The sequence below is a fragment of the Gouania willdenowi genome, chromosome 10, assembly GCF_900634775.1.
Source record: "Gouania willdenowi chromosome 10, fGouWil2.1, whole genome shotgun sequence".
NCBI classification, from domain to species: domain Eukaryota; kingdom Metazoa; phylum Chordata; class Actinopteri; order Blenniiformes; family Gobiesocidae; genus Gouania; species Gouania willdenowi.
Genome location: NC_041053.1, coordinates 13,711,071 through 13,729,388, shown reverse-complemented (window position 1 = coordinate 13,729,388; position 18,318 = coordinate 13,711,071). Strand labels below are relative to the sequence as shown.

General features: G+C 37.0%; 1 protein-coding gene across 4 annotated transcripts in view; it reads right to left on the bottom strand.

Annotated features, from left to right (window-relative positions):
• The window catches only part of jakmip1 (janus kinase and microtubule interacting protein 1), a 46,328-nt gene that overhangs the window by 10,283 nt on the left and 17,727 nt on the right, over nucleotides 1–18,318 (bottom strand). For all 4 annotated transcript variants that reach the window (XM_028458870.1, XM_028458873.1, XM_028458871.1 and 1 more), the window contains 11 exons: nucleotides 17,787–18,119; nucleotides 16,581–16,742; nucleotides 14,046–14,258; nucleotides 11,605–11,718; nucleotides 10,280–10,426; nucleotides 10,007–10,168; nucleotides 8,006–8,065; nucleotides 4,692–4,820; nucleotides 4,455–4,583; nucleotides 2,693–2,776; nucleotides 788–850 (listed from right to left, as the gene is read on the bottom strand). In XM_028458870.1, the coding sequence (XP_028314671.1) occupies nucleotides 788–850; nucleotides 2,693–2,776; nucleotides 4,455–4,583; nucleotides 4,692–4,820; nucleotides 8,006–8,065; nucleotides 10,007–10,168; nucleotides 10,280–10,426; nucleotides 11,605–11,718; nucleotides 14,046–14,258; nucleotides 16,581–16,742; nucleotides 17,787–18,119 (1,596 nt within the window). The remainder of the gene's footprint in view (nucleotides 1–787; nucleotides 851–2,692; nucleotides 2,777–4,454; nucleotides 4,584–4,691; nucleotides 4,821–8,005; nucleotides 8,066–10,006; nucleotides 10,169–10,279; nucleotides 10,427–11,604; nucleotides 11,719–14,045; nucleotides 14,259–16,580; nucleotides 16,743–17,786; nucleotides 18,120–18,318) is intronic.

Here is an 18,318-nt window from a genome sequence, read left to right as displayed (position 1 = left end):
TAGCGGAGGCTGCAAAGTTCCAGTTATCGTCAATCTCTTTCTTTCACAATTTGCACACAATGAGGATTTTTCCAACCTAGACGCACATCTGCCATAGCCTCAGGTTTTAGTTACTCTTTAGTTACTGCTGCATCTTCTATTGATTGTATTTAGTTCATACAAGCATAAAAAAACCACTTTAATATTTGTTCTAATATACCAAACAAAAACATCTTTTTAAGTGAGATTATTCAAAATGTACACAACTATTCTTCTTCTTCATCTGTAGCATATATGTGTAAATATGTTACATACTAGGACTGAACGTTTAATTGCATTTTCGATATTATCGCGATATCATAAAATGCAACTTTCTAATCGCAAAGTTTTCTTGTCCTGTCCTGTTGAGTTCAGAGTGTTTAAGAAGTGCAGTCCACATGTTTCATGAAACGTGAAGTTAGTTAGATATGTTGAAGAGGTAAAGCCACAGATGTGTTTGCTTTAATGTTGTAATCTGTGCTTTAAAATGTATATTTTATATTTATTTAAAGTTTAAATACATCCGAAATGGTTTATTATGAAACAGATTGATTTATTGGTTGTGTTCATTGAAAAATACTGTACATGACAAGAGGCCCTTGAAAAAATAATTGCATATTAAATCGCAATCGCGACGTTGAGGAAAAATAATCGCAATTAGATTATTTTCCAAAATTGTTCAGCCTACTGTACTATTTGAGTATCATGTTTCATCTCCTTCCTACTGTGACAAACCCTAAGCCGGAGATTTAAATGCAACACACACTACCTTCTCATGCAGCTCCTGGTTGGTCCGGAGTAAGAACTGCTTCTCCTCCACCCACTTAGAATCCTGTCATAACAACAAGCAAACGAGACATCAGCGCAGCGTGGATCCACTCCAGGGGAAGCGAATAAATAACATCCTCCATCGGGATCAGAGCGATGCCAATATAAACGGACACAAAAAGACAGGAACAGAATGGCAGCAGTATGAGTTTATTGTTGCAGAGAAAAGGAGTTCATGCGTGACATAACAAAGTCATCCTGATGCATCCACTGCATTCAGGATGACAGAAGGCATTCAGATCACGACCCGTTTGAACAGCATACATGCAGGGATCAAAGCATAGTGGTGATATAATGACGTAGAAGGATTTTCACAGCATGATATTTCATAAAATGAGTACATCGGGCAAGGTTTGCATGAACTGTTATAGAATATGGAAATAAAAATAGAAATACTTTGAAATATTATACAGAACCATATAATATAACTAAAATCTGGAAAAAAATGTTTGAACAGATTTTGAAATATTTTTTCCAAAACAGCAGTCATGGTCAGACAGTGATGTTTAGACACTTTCAATAACAGAATAAAGAAGTAATTTAGTAAGTAACATTAAAATTTCTTTTTTTTTTTAAATTAAAATGAGCACATTTATACTAAGTTACTACATATTTGGTATTTTTTGCTCATGCATTTGGGTCATTCCATGTCATTTCAACACATTTTCAGGACATTCCACGCACAAAAAATCAATTTCCTACGTTTTATTACAAATAAAACAGAAGTTTTTGCTTCTGCCTGTCTGACCTTTGACCTCTGTTCTTTTAGACAACATGTGAAAACAAATGTCACAGGTTTTGGTTTTAAATAAGACACCAGGGTCATTCCATGTCATTTCAACAAATTTTCAGCACTTCAGTCTCAAAAAATTCAGAAATTTGTACCAATTTCTCTGTAATTATTCAATAGGCACAATGTACATTTTTTGCTTGATCGGATGAATACTCTTTGCGTTATGGCCAATTTAGTGAGGGGGGTATGTGTCGCTTTTTTGTGTGTCCTTATTTTCTTCCATATTTAGCTTCTAATGTCTAAAAAAATTACACTGCATAGAAAACTGAAATGTGGTGTATTAATACAGCTCCACCTACATGGAACATGTTTGGGCCTTCAGTAAACAACTTAGCATATGCCTCAGCTCCCTGTAATTTAATCAGCTCTGAGCTATGAACATAGACTGTTCACATCACTAATGATTAGTCACACACACACACATATATATATATATATAGACTTTTTTTACTCTTACCATTGGCCTATAGCTGCATGTGGGAATGTAAAAAAAAAAAAAAAAAAAATCTGATTCCTGTTTGAATTTATAATCTAAAGAATACTTCGTCCTGGGATGTAAAACATCTTTTCTTTATGCAACTTTTTTTAAATTTTGGACCAAATCAGATTTTTTTGAGACAGAAGTACGTGGGCCATGTGTTGAAATGACCCATTCAAACCTTTTCAACTCAAATACATGCAGTTGGACAAAATATTTAGGTGTCACATCATTGACCCATAAAACAGAAAGGTTCTCATTATATTACCATTGATGCCTTTTCTCCACAGACATTTGGCTCTGCTTCGGATTAACTATTTTACATTAACACTTGAAAATGTACATTTAATCATTTTGGGACAGCTTTTATACATATACAGTGTATAAAAAGGTGAGAAACACCGACCACAGACAGGAAGCTCATAGGGTGAAGAAGGCCATGCATGCAGAGAGCTGTGGTGACGTTAAACATGCAGGACTGAGGTGCAGAGCTGTTCCGTTAAACGCCAGCAGAGCAGAGCAGCCACACACACATGCAGCACAGCAGCCAGAGACCACCTCCTGTCCTTCATTACCTGACCCCTCTCAGCCAGAGCCTTCTCCAGGTCCACCACCTTAGCCTGGCAGCTGCTGAGCTCCTGCTGCAGCTGCTCCCGTGTCTGCACAACACAAGGTCAGTCAGGGTTGGATTCCATTACATTTTGCAGTTACAATTACATTTTCAATTACCCACATTCAATTACAATTACAGTGACCAGCATTTTTTCTATTACAATTATTTGTTATCGTCAAAAAGTCAATTATAATTAGGTTCTCAATTACTAATTTTCAATTCACAATTACTGAGAATTAAATAAATAACCTAATAAAAGTTAAACTTCCTCTCATGTTAGCTTAACAAATAAATTACAATTAGGGAAATTAGATAACTGGTCCTAAATCATGTGCAAAATACACTAAAAACAAATGTCTATCATCTAATTTCTTTCCTTTCTATTGATTACCTTATTAAGCTTTGTAATCAATGAAAATATAGGTTTTTTATAGGTTTCAACAGTTTTGTGTTGAATCATAATTGACAATCTTTATAGAAGTTTCATGACAATTCCAATTACAAAGTAAATTATCTAAACTCAATTACAATTTAATTACATATACGACAGCAAAAGGTTTTTAAAATTACAATTATAATTACGCCATAATTGTAATTCATCAGTCAGAGTCTGAATGTTTGATTGGATTACAGCAGTTTGAACAAAGGTGAACTTTCACCTGTGCCCATTACCTCCAAATAACACATTTTCAAACATATTGAACAAACATGGAACAAGTAACCGCTGCACTTCACATGCAGACATGAATCATTATTTTCTTATTTTGCACAAGGAATGATTAGTTATGTGACATCATCACTAGGACTGAATCATAATATATTGTAACCACTAGAGCGGACATGGGCTCGTCTGTGAACAGTCACATTTACAGACCTTGTAGTCACTGTTAGATTACCAATAAACGGGAAGAGATTCGTCAACTTTATAATAAGTTATATGCATATATATATATAAGCTCATTGAGATGACTTTGTTGTAAATTGCGCTATACAAATAAAGTTGAATTGAATTGAACAATTCAGCTTCGTCTTATGTCTACATTTGCCGGCGTGATAAAGAGTCTGCCAAATAATTCTGTAAGTAATTTCCACTACAGAAACTAGATGATCTCTGCAATAATGTGCATGGAGAAAAATATCGGGATCGAAATTGGTTATCGATATTGGCCAAAAAGCCAATATCGTGCATCGTGTGAAATAGTAAATATATATATTAGTATAAATTAATTATAATAGTTAACTCAATTAATTGTATTGAGCATTTTTGGCACGATTTCAGGGAGTTTAAAAGCAATTTCATTATTCATAGATTTTTCTTTTAAATTACTGAGAAAAAAAAGACATTAATTTAAAAAAGTCAATTCATTAATCATTATTTTAAAAACAAAACTCATAAAAAGTGATGAAAAACACAGGAACTAATGAAACATTGCAATCCGTGACAAAATTATAAAGAAAACGTTGCTGACATAAATCATTATTCTTGCACTTTAGTTGGACATTACATTTGTTTCCCAGTCGCATATCAAATGCAGTCTAATCATTTAATGCTCTTTTCATTTCTGCTACATTTTTAAGCTTCTCATTAGTACTTTCTTTGTGTGTAGGCATTTTGTTTAGTGTTAATAATCAAAAATGTCCCCTTTTGTCGAGCCCCACCTGTCATAACTCCATTCCCCACTAGTGGGCCACGCCACACACTTTGAGAAGCACTGGATACAAACCCTGGCTTCCCGCTCAGCGTCCAGAGTTCCTCCGGTCTGCTCCTGCAGGAGGGCGTAGGCTCGCTGCAGGGCCTGATACTCTCTGGTGAGCTGACGAAAACGAAGCTCCGCCTCCTCACGGGAAACGCACTGCCACATTAAAAGACAAACAACATACTTAAATGCTCCATCTCCCGTTTCCTGTCCCTGTGTGTTTCTGTTTCTTTTTTTGTCAGGAAGCAAACACGTGATTTACACCTCTTCCAAATCCTCCTCCGGGGTAGCCGGCGTGCGGTCCGTCAGGTCGGTGTTATAAGAGGTCAGGGACGATGTCTCGGAGTCGATCGATTCCTCGTCAAATCCAAAATATGTCTCCACAACATGGCTCTGCACAGAGGAGAGAGGGTGGAACACAACTTTAGACAGACAAATCACCCTAGAATTGCATTCTGAAGCTAAGTTAACACAAAGTTTGAATATTTAAATGCATTGTACGCGTCATGACGTATCTTAATTAGTGGTGAGACTCAATTAAATTATTTTAATCTAATTATTTAGAGACTTTGTAATTAATTAATCTCAATTAAATAACAATCTAAATGAATCGCCTAACAATATTTGATACGAGAAGCAACGTTTTAAAAGGATTTGGGTATATGACTGAATCAATGAAAACAATAAATAGTGTTTATTATTTTCATCAATGAGTGCAAACATAATGTGCAATATGAATAAAGAATATTATGATTGCATTGTTCACAAAGCACAAACTTAAACTTACCTAAGCTATATTTATGCTTTTCCGAACTTTCTAAAACAAATGTGTTTTTGTATTAAAATAAAAAAATAGCACTTAGTGCAGAACATTCCAGAGATGTGGAAGCTGAACAGTAAAATAGTCTGAATATCTGTGGCATATAATAAACAGAACAACTGATAAAGCCGACGAGTTTAGTTTGAAATTGTCTGGTTCCACGCTGGTTGGAGCGCAAAAAAGAAATGCGATTAATCGCGTTATTTTTCTGTAATAAATGAATCGCATTTAATGGGTTAAAGTCCCATACCAAAGCAGAACATTAAGAGAGACCACAGCAAAACTGATGAAGGAGTTCCACAAGGCTCTGTGTTAGGACCTATAGTATTCACATGTTTACAAAACGCAACACAATCAGAAAGCACAGATCTATTCAAACGTGAAAACACTTATTGAAACATAAAATTTTGAATGCGCTGAAACGTTCCCCATTTCAAATAAAGCAGATAACATGCAGGTTCCTTTCTAAGCATTCTTAGATTGTATCTAGTTTTCTACATTATGGAAATCTGGCCTTTAACCCTCTGGGGCCGACGGACACGCTGGTGCGTCCTGATCACATGATCATTTTAAAGAGCCAATAGCAGCAAAGCCCATGTCGAAAGTGCGGATGTCAAACTACAAACCAGTCTTTAAATCATGTTGATAGGCCAAATAAAAGTAGAGTTATGTGCTCGTGTTTTTCTGTGACATTTTCTTCAGCTGTCAGGGCAGGCTCCGTGCAGAAAGACCACTGCAGAGCGCTTCTAAAACTAAAGCGAAAGTGTTGTGCAGCAAGTTTGAACAACGCTGAAATGTCACATGATAGCTTTTTTCTATTGGTTGAGAAGAAGAATGCCATTGTCCAATCAAAATGTCCACATACAGCGGGCATTTTGTTTTCAAGAGACAAGTAAACAGAGACAGAGAAAGAGGGGTTGAGTTGAAAGATTTGAGATAATTGCGATTATTACTGTAATTTGACTAGTTAGTGTGTAGTGAGTGAGAATGGAGTGTAGTGTAGTGTCTAGTATATTCGTTTATTGTTTTATATCAACACAATGAGGCGCAAATCATTTGTCTTTCCCTGTATTTGTGATTCATACCTTTTTTGTAAATAGTTATACATATTGCCCGAGACATTGCTTGCATTTCACTGTAAATAGCTATAAATAAGTGTTTTTTTTTTATTTATCTATATATAAGTTTTTGAAATATATAGTTTAGATTTGCTATACAAGGAATAAAAATGATTCGTTAAAAATGTTTGTGACTTTTATAATAAAAAAACCTAACTTTTTCTCACTCAAATTTGAGTTTTCATAGTGGTTTTAGGTCCACTGTGTTAATACAGTATGCCATATTAAAGAAAATACTTCAGAATCACATTTGGGAGGTTCTCCTGAAAAAAATGATACCAAACATGCAAGGTTTAAGGATTTCCTTATATGAAATATAAAGGTAAAATCAAGCGCAGTGAAAAAACAGCAAAAACGCCTTAGGCTCCAGAGGGTTAAGACAGAAAATAAGTAAAGAACAATTAAAAACGATGAACAATTTTCTATAATTAATTAATCGCAATTAACACGATAAAGTCCCAGCCCTAATCTTAATTCAACCATACATACTCCCAAACCCTCACAGTCCTTACCGTCATGTTTATAAGTCATCTCCTGGCAACCAGAAAAGTAAAGGCAGACCAGAGCACACAGACAAATGAAGGCAGAGAAGTAGAGGATGAGGAGGAAGTACTCAGTCATAATTCCACACACTTAAAAACAAACACACTCAGATGAATCTATGAGGAATCTACAAAGGCAGGATGGTCCTTGTGCATCCCCACACAAAAGGGAAAAAAAACAGAATTGAGTGAAGATCAAGCTACGGTAGCAGCCAAAGCCCAGAGAGTGGAGCTTTTCTTTGCCACTGCTTTAAAAACTCCTTCTGTTAAAGCGCGGAAAGGTTTGCGAGTACGACTCTGAACCTGAGTCTAACCTTCCATGCTATCAATCAGCCTGCAGGAGGAGAAGTGGAAGAAAAGAGGCCACGCCTCCTCCTCTTAGCAACATCACACAGGATTAAACATCCCAAAGGAGTGTGAAAGCAAAGATGCAACGACGCACACACACAGGAGCTATTATTCTTTTCAAACCATGCTAGAAAACCTAATTCCATAGAAGTACTCACTTTCTTCTAAACCAGAAATTCTCAACTGGTGGGACGGGACCCAAAAGTGTGTCATGGACATGTACTGGGTGGGTTGCAGGAAAGCTGGTCAAAAATAAATAAATACTTAAAGTCTTTCATGTTGGACTTGCATTTGATTTTGAAAAAAATGTATCTTTTAACAGGCATGCAGTGAAATGTCTGTTGCACAGATTTATGTTTTTAAAAAAAGATTATATACTGTGTTAGTGTTTTCAACAGATATTTTTAAAAAACCAAATAGGGTTTGTTGAATTCTAAAATTCTGGGTTGCGATTTAATGACCGTGGCAAAATGTGTGTCCCGGGGTGAGACCAGCTGAGAACCCTTGATTTAAACCAACAACAAAAACGAATGCTTTTAAAAGCTGTGTGTTCCATGTTATGTATGTTCCCATTCCCAGCATGATGCTCGCAGTAGGAGAGAAGATGTCATTATGGCCCCCTGAGCCCAATTAAACACACACACACACACACACAACTTTACACACAACGCACTGATGGATCTGTCGTCTGCAGCTTTGGTTGCTAGGTTATGCTCCATTGTGCAAACACACACATCATGAAATACTCACTTTTGACAGTTTGAGAGGTTTTCTTCCTTTCTTTTTACACATCAACAGACGGTCACGTTCCTGCAAAGAAAACAAAACAAAAAAACTTTTGTTTTGTTCACAGTTCACGCATGTGCAACGACATCCACAGAAACACAGGCTGAAACCAGTGATGGGTCGAGTAAACAACAACAGTACTTCATTCATTCATTAGCCTTTATGTCACATTGAGATTAAAAATCTCTTTTACAAGTGTGTCCTGGCAGCAGTACATACGTAATTTTACCCAAGTAAAAGTACTGTTACTTCATAATATAATTATTCAAGTAGAAGTAAAAGTACTCATAAATGGACGCAAGCACTTTTTTGCGCGCCCGCAGTTACGCGCTTCTCTCCTACGTGTATTCTCCGGTCCAGGTTCCTGACACGCCCACCGTGCGTAAGTAGAGCAAAACCGCGTAGTCTGTGAATGAAGGCGGGCTGAAGAAAAGGAGGCGGTGATGTCATTTTTTTGGGCTGGTTATAAATCACAGAACATGGAGTTTTCCCAATGCTTGTAAATGTCAATGAGATCTGTGAAAATGATAAAGTACACTTTTAATTTTAAAGGCCTTTGTTGATAAACAATGTAACAGGTTGATTTGATCAGATCATTGATCAGATTATTGCAGTGTGACTGAGGATCAGCTGCATTCTTCTGTCCGAGTCACAGTTAAAATCTCTCTCCTTGATCATCATCATCATCATCATCATCATCATCATCATCATCATCAGAATAATCATCGCTGTAAAGCATGACAGAGTTAGATGAGCTGAAAATATGAGGAAATAACTCGGCCGCAGAGCGTCCTGCTTTAATACAGAGGGATGTTTGCAGTGAAACAGAACTATTGGCTTCCATAATACGCAGTTTTAAATATAAATTGTTTAAAGCAACCTGAGCTGTGCCTCATTAAAATATTTGTGGGAACAGTTTGTGGTCCATCATCATCTGCATATGACAGCTTGTTTCACTCTGTAGTGGATCAAACTGTGATTTTACGTTGGACATAGTATGAAAATAGTTGACTCACTGTGACCAACGTGGACAGAAGTCTGCATATGTCAGAGTTTTAATTAATTGCGCAGCAGCAGCTGAGTGATCACAGCTGCTGCTGCATGACGCACGAGTCCGTGTGGCTTCAAATGTAACTAAGTCCATATTTCTAGTGCTTATTCCAGGGTTAGAAACGCGCACGAGGAAAAGGACTTACGCACATGGGAGAATAGAGCTCATTGTGAGTAACTTCAGATGCAATTTATTACCAGTACATCCAAAACAAACCATCACTCCCTGAACGAGAAGCTAAGCTTTCTGCATAAAAAAACACAATCATCATAATAAAGTGTATACTGTATATCAGAGGTTCCCAACCTTAGAATCAGCAGTAATCTTTAAAATAAGACAACAATGGGAGAAGTCACAAGCTCATTGTTTACAGCAGTGGTTTCCAAACGGTGTGCCGTGGCACTTTGGTGTGCGGTGAGGCAAGTCCGGGTGTGCCGTGGGATTTTGTGACAATCATACATATTGCAATATACAACTACACAAAAATAATTATTTTTAATTTACTACTTTTTATGCACTCATTTCATATTGCAGAGGCAAACTTTATACCTAATTTTTTTTTTTTGGGAAATATTTCATTAATAAATATTTCATGAGTAATATACAGTAGTTGTCTGTGTCACATTTTATTTGGCATTAGTAAATAATTATGCAGATTTACAGATATTGTACATGATCATTTCACTAAAGATTAGTTAGATTAGTTGTTTTTCTTTACTTTTTTTTTACTTTTCTGATATATATATATATATATTTTGTGTAGATCAATGCTCTTATTTCATATAGTGACTGATATACAATCTGTAATCCATCGATACATGTGATATCGGCTTTTTAAAACCTTAATGTCTGTATCCTATCAGCCCTAAGAATTTAACTTTAAATGAACCTGGCACTGGGAGGGACATCCTGACCTGCGTGAGCTCCTCAATGATGCCTTGTTGTTCAGCAATATGCAGCTTCAGAAACTCCGCCTCCTGCTCCTCGTGGGCGTGGCTAAGATCTGTCAGCGAGCTTGGTCGTTTCAGCGGCGTTTGAATGCACTGCTGCTGCCGAGAGGAGGAAACCTTCTCCTTCTATGGGGAAAAACAGAAAGAGGAGCCAATATTGAACACAAACGACTAAAGCAGGCTCCGCCCACCCTTAACGTTCTCTGTCTGATAGTAAAAGGCACGAATGAAAGGCACCATTTCAGCGTTCTCTCGGCTCAGGTTCTTCAGCTTCTCCTCCATTCGCTGCAGCGTTTGCAGGAGATCATCGTTCTTCTTCGACAGACGCTTGTTTTTCTCAAACAAAGGCTTCATCTGACTTTCAGCCTCTCGCACACGCTTCACCTGCAGACAAACGTCCACTCTCACCATCAGCAGAATCACTGAGTTTAAACCTAATTTAACCTTACAGTACAGCCAATCAGAAAAGTTAGATCTCGTACAGTTGATAATATCTGAGACTGAATGTTCTGCATCATAGTAGCAATTGAAATATGATATTAGGGTCATTTTATGTCATTTCAACACATTTTCAGAACATCCCATGCACCAAAAATTGTTCCTCAATACTAGGGGTGTGGAAAAAACGATTTCACGATATATCGCTATTTTTTGGGTGCCAATTTTAAATCAATTTTTTTATTTAAAAAATCTATTTAAAAAAATAATAATATCTATATTGAATCAATATTTTTGTGTATTTGTGCAATATTTCAGTAGTTACAATACTTTCAATGTTTAGCAATGGTTATTTGATGCACTTGATTTTATGATGTGTAATGCCTGCAATATTTATGTATGCACAGGCATTTTATTTTCATATAATCTGTTCTGATCAGTGTTTAAACTGACAATAGGATAAATTATTTTTTCTTATTTTTGTGTATTGTCAGTAACTCATCTGATTTATCCTTAATGTTCTCACTCACAGTTGTTACAATGACGTCATTATGTTGTCGTGGTTGCTTTGACTTCTACACAGTAGTTTCAGTGAAAAGAAACTTGCTGCATTTTATTTTATGATGGCCTGATAGGATGTAGGTGGAGCTGTATTACTATACCAAAGTTCAGTTTCCTATGTGGTGTACTTTTAGAGATATTGAAAGCTGAAAATGGAAGAAAAATAAGGATGCACAAAAATCGACACATACCCCCCCCACTAAAAAATTGTCCGTAACTCAAAAAGTATTAATCTGATCAAACTAAACATTTAACAGTGTGACTATTGAATTATTAAGGAACAAATGTTAAAAAATTTTTTTAGACTATAGTGCATGGGACGTGCTGAAAATGTGTTGGAATGAAAGAAATGACCCATTAGTGAACAACTGAGGCAGATTTGTTATTGTATAAAAAGGCATTCACTGAATATGAAATTTGTACTTATCAAGCAAATAAATCACTTTAGAGCCTCAATGTTTAGATTATGCTTAATTTTTTAATCTTTTTATTTTTTTACCTGGCCAAACAGAGATCAAACTTTTTATGGTGTATTTAAATTGTGTTTCCTGTGTTGTTCTTACTAGTTCGTTCCTTTCGTCGGCCAAAAGAGCGTTCCTGTCCTCCAGTTTCCTGATCACTGAGTGAAGGGCTGCGATCTTCAGCTGGAACCTGCGGGAGTCTCGCTCCTCGGCCTCCTGCGTAGCCGGGGGGAGAGGAGAGGAAGGGGAGGACGGTACAAACTGAAGAAGGGTGGACATGCAGGTACGTGATGGATGAAAGAAGGAGGAGGTGATGGGATGGGATGAGAGGAAGAATTGGCGTACAAAGCAGTGGCTCAGCCCTGACTTTAGCCAGAGGTTTTCAACTCGTGGGCCAGGACCCAACAGTGGCAAAAACGAAAAAAGGGGAAATGATGTGTATTTATTTTCATAAGGATTTATTGATGCATCTTAGTCCATATACACCATGAACAATAGGTGGGAATTTGGCAGAAATGTGTTAAAGGTTATGGTCATTTCTCAGTGTTTACCTGCTAATCAAATATTTAGGGTTAAATAATTTTAAAGTTTACTTTTAATTTCTTTGCTTCAGGATAAATGTTAAAGGCTTTATAGAAAATTATTTTTTTAATGTTGCACTACTGATATATTCTAAATCAGGGGGACAAATTTCCCACCGCAGATTTTCAGCGGGAAAACAAGAAATTTCAACATTAATGTGCACTAGTTTGAACTTCTACATATAAATGATAGTTAAAGTATCTAAGGGAACGAGTCAACGACAGTATCCAAGCAATAAGTGACACATTACATACACTGTACTACGAAGCTGGATTTCCTCCTATCGCGCCAACATCCGGGATTTAATCGGTGTGCCCTGTCCTACGAAGCTGGATAACGTCTTACCGGGCTAAATCACCATGGTAACTTAGGCTGAATGCCTGACCTGGTCGGGACCAGGTTTTGTTCTGGATAAGATCTGAGCGAGTACCAAAGCTCCGCCTCCTGACCAATCAGTTCTCTTGGAAAATGACCTGACAAATAAAAGGAGGATCATTGTGTGAGCACGTCACTGTGTGGATCCGACAGGAGAGAGAATATTTAGACATCGATGCAATGTTTTCATTTACCCATGACATCCTATAGGAAATATATATACAGTAAACTGTATATCTGATGAACTGACTTACATTAGTCAGCTGATAAAGCCTGCGTGCATCGGGCACTTTCAGACTGATACATTCATTAATTCATGTATTTTGTGGTGACTCTGAGAGCCTGTAAGATATTATAAAATATAAATATATTCCACCTTATGATGTAGGCTGAGCTGTATGAACGCAGCATCTGAGCCAAGGACAAAATAAAAGTAAAAGTGAAACTGATTGTCTGTTTATTCTCCGTTAATAATCTCACTAATTTAAGTATTAACACTCATCAATTCCTGCATTAATTATTTTCTGCTTTTACTGCAGCAACAGTTTAGTTTTTTGTATGAATTATGGATTTTAATTCTTCGTATTTTTAAAGAAGTATTCCTCAATTGTAACGTAAATTGCTCTACGGTGTGTCTATAATTGGTCTGACGCTGTAATCATCTCCACTTCTGTCACTAGAGCGCACATGTAGCCAGGCTGAAATCAACTCGTTTAACTTAGCGAGTTGATATCATGATTTGTAGTACAGCTTCTCTCTGACAGAGAATGTTTGGTTAGATAAAGCAAACAGAGATAAGGCCAGGATATAACTATCTAGCTTCGTAGAACAGTCCCTTAATAATTTTGTGATCAATTTCTCATTAATTTAGGGAAATTCTGTTAAATAATTAAAGAAAAAATTTAAGAAATTTTGGAAAATTAGGATTTCATTGAACTAATTGAGATATAAAATGCAGTCAGGTGATAACTCCTGTTTTTCTGCCATTTTAATTTCTCTATAGGGTCGAATTGGATGTTCTAAAGGGCCAGATTTGGCCCCCAGGCCTTGTGTTTGACACATGTACTCCAAATGATCAAGTTCAATGTTCATAAACCTTTAATCAAATATATTTTAAGGATTTTTAACATTTTCCATGCTTTCAGTCTTGGCGTGCTAATACAAGGTCCTAAAGCATTACCCATGGTTTGATTTTGAGATAAATTAGAGATGAGACAGCTTATTAATAATAATAATAATCATCATCATCATTAGATTAAAGTGTGTGAGTTTCCCCAAACTATTTCCTAAACATTGAATAATGTTTTCAATTACAGTTGGAATTTCATTGTGAAATATAATGATTGTCATTGAAGGCCAAGATCCGCGTCCCAATACTTTAGGTGATACATTGCGAAGCATTGAGTGACTGTGTGTGTGTGTGTGTGTGTGTGTGTGTGTGTGTGTGTGTGTGTGTGTGTGTGTGTGTGTGTGTGTGTGTGTGTGTGTGTGTGTGTGTGTGTGTGTGTGTGTGTGTGTGTGTGTGTGTGTGTGTGTGTGTGTGTGTGTGTGTGTGTGTGTGTGTGTGTGTGTGTGTGTGAGCATACCTGGTAGTTGAGCAGCTCGTGGTTCTCCCCCAGCCCAGGCACAGCCTCTCTCTTGGGACTTCCATGGTTGTGTTTCTCGGCCTCTCGTACCTGACCCAGCTGCTCGTCCAGGGCCTCCTTCTGGAGCTGCAGCTTCTGGGCATAGCCGGCCTGCAGTCCCAGCTCCCGCTCCAGAGCACACACCACCCGGTCCTTAGACTTCAACTCATCCATCTACAGCAGACGAAGGAGAGTGAATGAGACAAGAACATGTATAATAAGCTCGAGAGCAGCAGACCCCCACGACCCTGAAAACAGGAACAAGCTGGTCAAAAAATGGATGGAGGGACGGATGGATACTAATAATAATAATGAGTAATAATAATGAGTTTTAAATCAATATACATTTGCATTATTGAACTGAATAAGAAAAAAAACCCATTAAATCAGAGATTAATGAAATGATGAAAAAAATAAAAAATAGATTTCTAACAAAGTAAAATTTAACAGTGAATTAGAAAACAAACACTGAATAATAATAATAATAATAATAATAATAATAATAATAATAATAGAGGAGTTTTAAATTAATATATATGCATTATTGCACTGGATAAAAACATTATTACATTATAGGGATTGATAAAATAAATTAAAAATAGTGAAATTCTAATATTGTAAGTAGTAAAAGTCATCAACATCTCTCATCAGATTGGTTGTCATTATAACTCACAACCTTTCCCTAAATGCCCTAAATCTAAGAAGTTAGACGTGTACATAAGAAAATATTATCACATCAGAATATAAAATTACTAACTTTCTTAAATGGTTTCTCAGAAAAGCTGTCCCCTTTGAAGATGCCTCGAATACAGTAAAAAAAATGGCACAAGAGCAATAACACCGGAAAAAATAATTGCACGCTTCTCATTTTCGAACTCCATCAAGGTATTGATACGCTGAAGCCACAAACTTGGTTATCGTATCTTAAACGGGTTCTGAGAAAAGCTGTCTCCTTTAACTCGGACGGCCGGACGGAGCTCAAACCTATACCACGCTTCCACACTTTGTGGCGGGGGATAAAAAAGCCTTGACAAAAAAAGAAAACAGACTGTTACGGCTAAGACTGTGTTAGATTGTTGTATATCGAGTCAAAAGTTTTCCTTGGCATGAAATAATTAATTGTGCTTTGTTGTTGTTTCTCAGACGATTGTTCCTGCTGGTATTTCCCTTTTCCTCTGTATTTAGTTTTCTATCGTTGGTATTTCCTTCTCTTCCTGCTTTCCATCCATCCTCTGTTCGACCTTCAGTCTCAAACATTCTTCCTGTAGAACTGACGTCTGTGATGGTGTTAATGACTTCTGGATGACTCAGTGCTTTTATTTGTGCGGACAAACATAACACATGACAGAAAAAAACAGCGATTATCTCACAACAGTGAGAAAAGCTGGAGTTAAAAGGTAAAATGTCTTCAATGTATTACCCAATAAACACTCATCTATATATATGAATGTTTTCTGGAGTAATGTCATATGAGCAAAATATGTCACTTATGTTTTATTCCTTTATACTTAAAAAAATTTTTTTAAACATGTTACGGATTTTATTGGACATTTTAATGATCACTAATCTGAGTCCAATTTATTCTAAACTTACAGTTTATCACATAAAACAGTATTTTCTCCATTAACCTCTAATCAGCATTGACTGAGATGTGTGTCATCACAATGATTTAAATACAATAACAACTGTTTATTAAAACGTTTGGAAACACATTTTTATACCAGATAAATCCATAGTGTAGGCTTTATAGATCAATTATTCAAAGGGTATTTGCTCAAAAAAAGGATGTAAAATGATAAATTTGCAGCTCGAAAGTGTGTTCTGATCTCCAGTGTAAAAACTACGTTGATTGACATTATCTCAAACATTTGGTACGTTTACAGGCCCATGTGTACATATTTTCCATTTTTATTATGCTGTGATCCTCTGCTGCTACAACACTGCAAAATTTCCCTTTGTGGGACAAATAAAGGTTATCTTATCTCATCATATCTTATTGTTTCTGGTGAAGAAACACAAGAAATCACAGTAAAAATGAAGTAAAACCACACTCTGCATCCGTCTACAGGACTCCACAACCCACAATACAATGCACACATTATTTTTCCAATAATGTCAATAAAAGGAGTGTTTACCGCCGAGAACAAAACAAACTTCAGACTTTTACATCTTTCTTTTTTGGGGCTATTTTAGGATTGATCGTCTCCAGCAGGTCTGTCTGATTAAATGACGCTCATGATAATTCAACCTCAGATTATTAAGAAAAACTATGTGTAGGTGAACATTGTAATCACACTAATATTATGTATATTTATTACAGTAATTACTAAGTAAGTTGATGGTTTAATATTTGCTCTTGACCATCATTCATTTTAATTATTAAAAAACAAAACAAAAAAAACATGTTTTATTGTAAATTACTGCAGCCGCCCACTGTCTGTAAACTATTTGGTCTGCTGTTGTCTGTCAGTGTGAGGTCATAGTGTGTGTACTAACCAGTCTACGGATATCCCTCTCACAGTCCCGTTTGATGCGATGCACCTCATCTTGGTGCTGCTGGTAGGCTGTTCTGAGATCGGCTGCTTTTGCCTTATCAGCCTGTAGAGCATTGGTCAATGCCTCGTCTGCCTGCTTCCTGCCCAGTTTCTGCTCCTGGATCTGAAAAACAACAACACATGTATCAACATTATACACAGGAGAAAAGCAACGGAAGGGAAAACAATGCATTCAAAGAGAGTATTTGTACACCATTGTGAAAGCAGACAGCATATAAGTCAACTAGTCAAACAATAACTCAGTCCTGACTCTATAAACTCTTGTTTCCACAACTGTATTCCTGTTACAGGATGCAGCACATGCACCCTGAACATAAGTAACCAACACCTTAGAGCAGAGGGGTATTCCATAAAGGAGGGTTAACAAACTCTGAGTCTATCCATAAACTCTGGGTCAACATACCCAGCGATGGAAAACTCTGGGTATCAGATTCCATTACAGCTGGTATGAAGTGGGTTAATCAGCCCTGAGTATGTAAACCTTACTTTCGTGCACGCGCGCGATAAAAAGCCATCATTAATGGATCAGAGATTACTCGAGCTGCCATGGCAAGCACCCAGAAGAGAGTGATTTATTCACCCTGATGTGTGAAATAAGCTGGTGTTTGAGGAATATGAGCCTGTTCTAAAGGTGCGTTCAGTCTTCAGTGACTATAGTGGCTTAAATCACCCGTAATTAGTCACACGTCGCTTCATCACTTTATTGCTTCAGTGACGTGACGAGTGGGGAATAATATTGTGTATTTATGTTGTCATTTTGCATTTTTTGGAGTAATTTTTGTGTATTTCTGTTGTTGTTATTCTTGTTTGTTAGTATTGTGGGTTTGCGGCGTCATTTTTTTGTGTTTTTCTTGTCTTTGTGCATACTTTTTTCTGTAATTTTGTATATTTTTTTTGAGTCATTTTGTGTATTTTTGTTGCCTTTTTTGTGTTATTTGGAGTCATTTTGAGTATTTTTGTTGTCAGTTTGTTTATTTTTGTACTAGGTTTTTGTGTTATTTTCTGTGTTTTTTCTTGTCTCTTACTGTATTTTTCTGCAATGTTGTAATTCTTTGTTTCTTTTATGTATTCTTGCTTTTGTTTTGTTTATTTTTGTGTCATTTTATACATTTACTTTGGGGGACGCATGTGGCAACACAAAGCTCACCTCCTGCTGCAATTTGATCCTCTCCCCATCGAAGGCTCTCCTGGCCTCCTCTCGAGCTTCTCCCAGCAGAGCGTTCTTCAGCTTATCTGCTGCTCCGTCCCTCAGAGCGTACACCAGCCCCTGCAGCCTCTGCACCTCGGTGTCCCGGATCTTTATGGCCCGGCTCAGCTCGGACTCGTGTTGCCGGGCCAGCGCTTCGCGGATGGTAGTGATCTCACGAATCTTTTCCTCGTGGAGTTTGGCACGCAGGTCCGTGAGAGCTACTGCATGTTTGTGCTGCTCCAGCTCCCGGGCCTGACGCTGCTCCTGGACACGTTCACGGAGCTTACACACCTGGAAGAAGGCACTGATCATCAAAATCCCACTCAACACTGGAACACACTATAGACAACGTTCATCTGGACAAGATATTAATCATTTAATTTCATTATTAGAAAACAAAATCAACAAAATTTGAAAAATGGTTTAAGAAAACCAAATTACAAAAGAGATTATTAGGAATAATACATAAAGTGGAATTCCCAAATCCCAC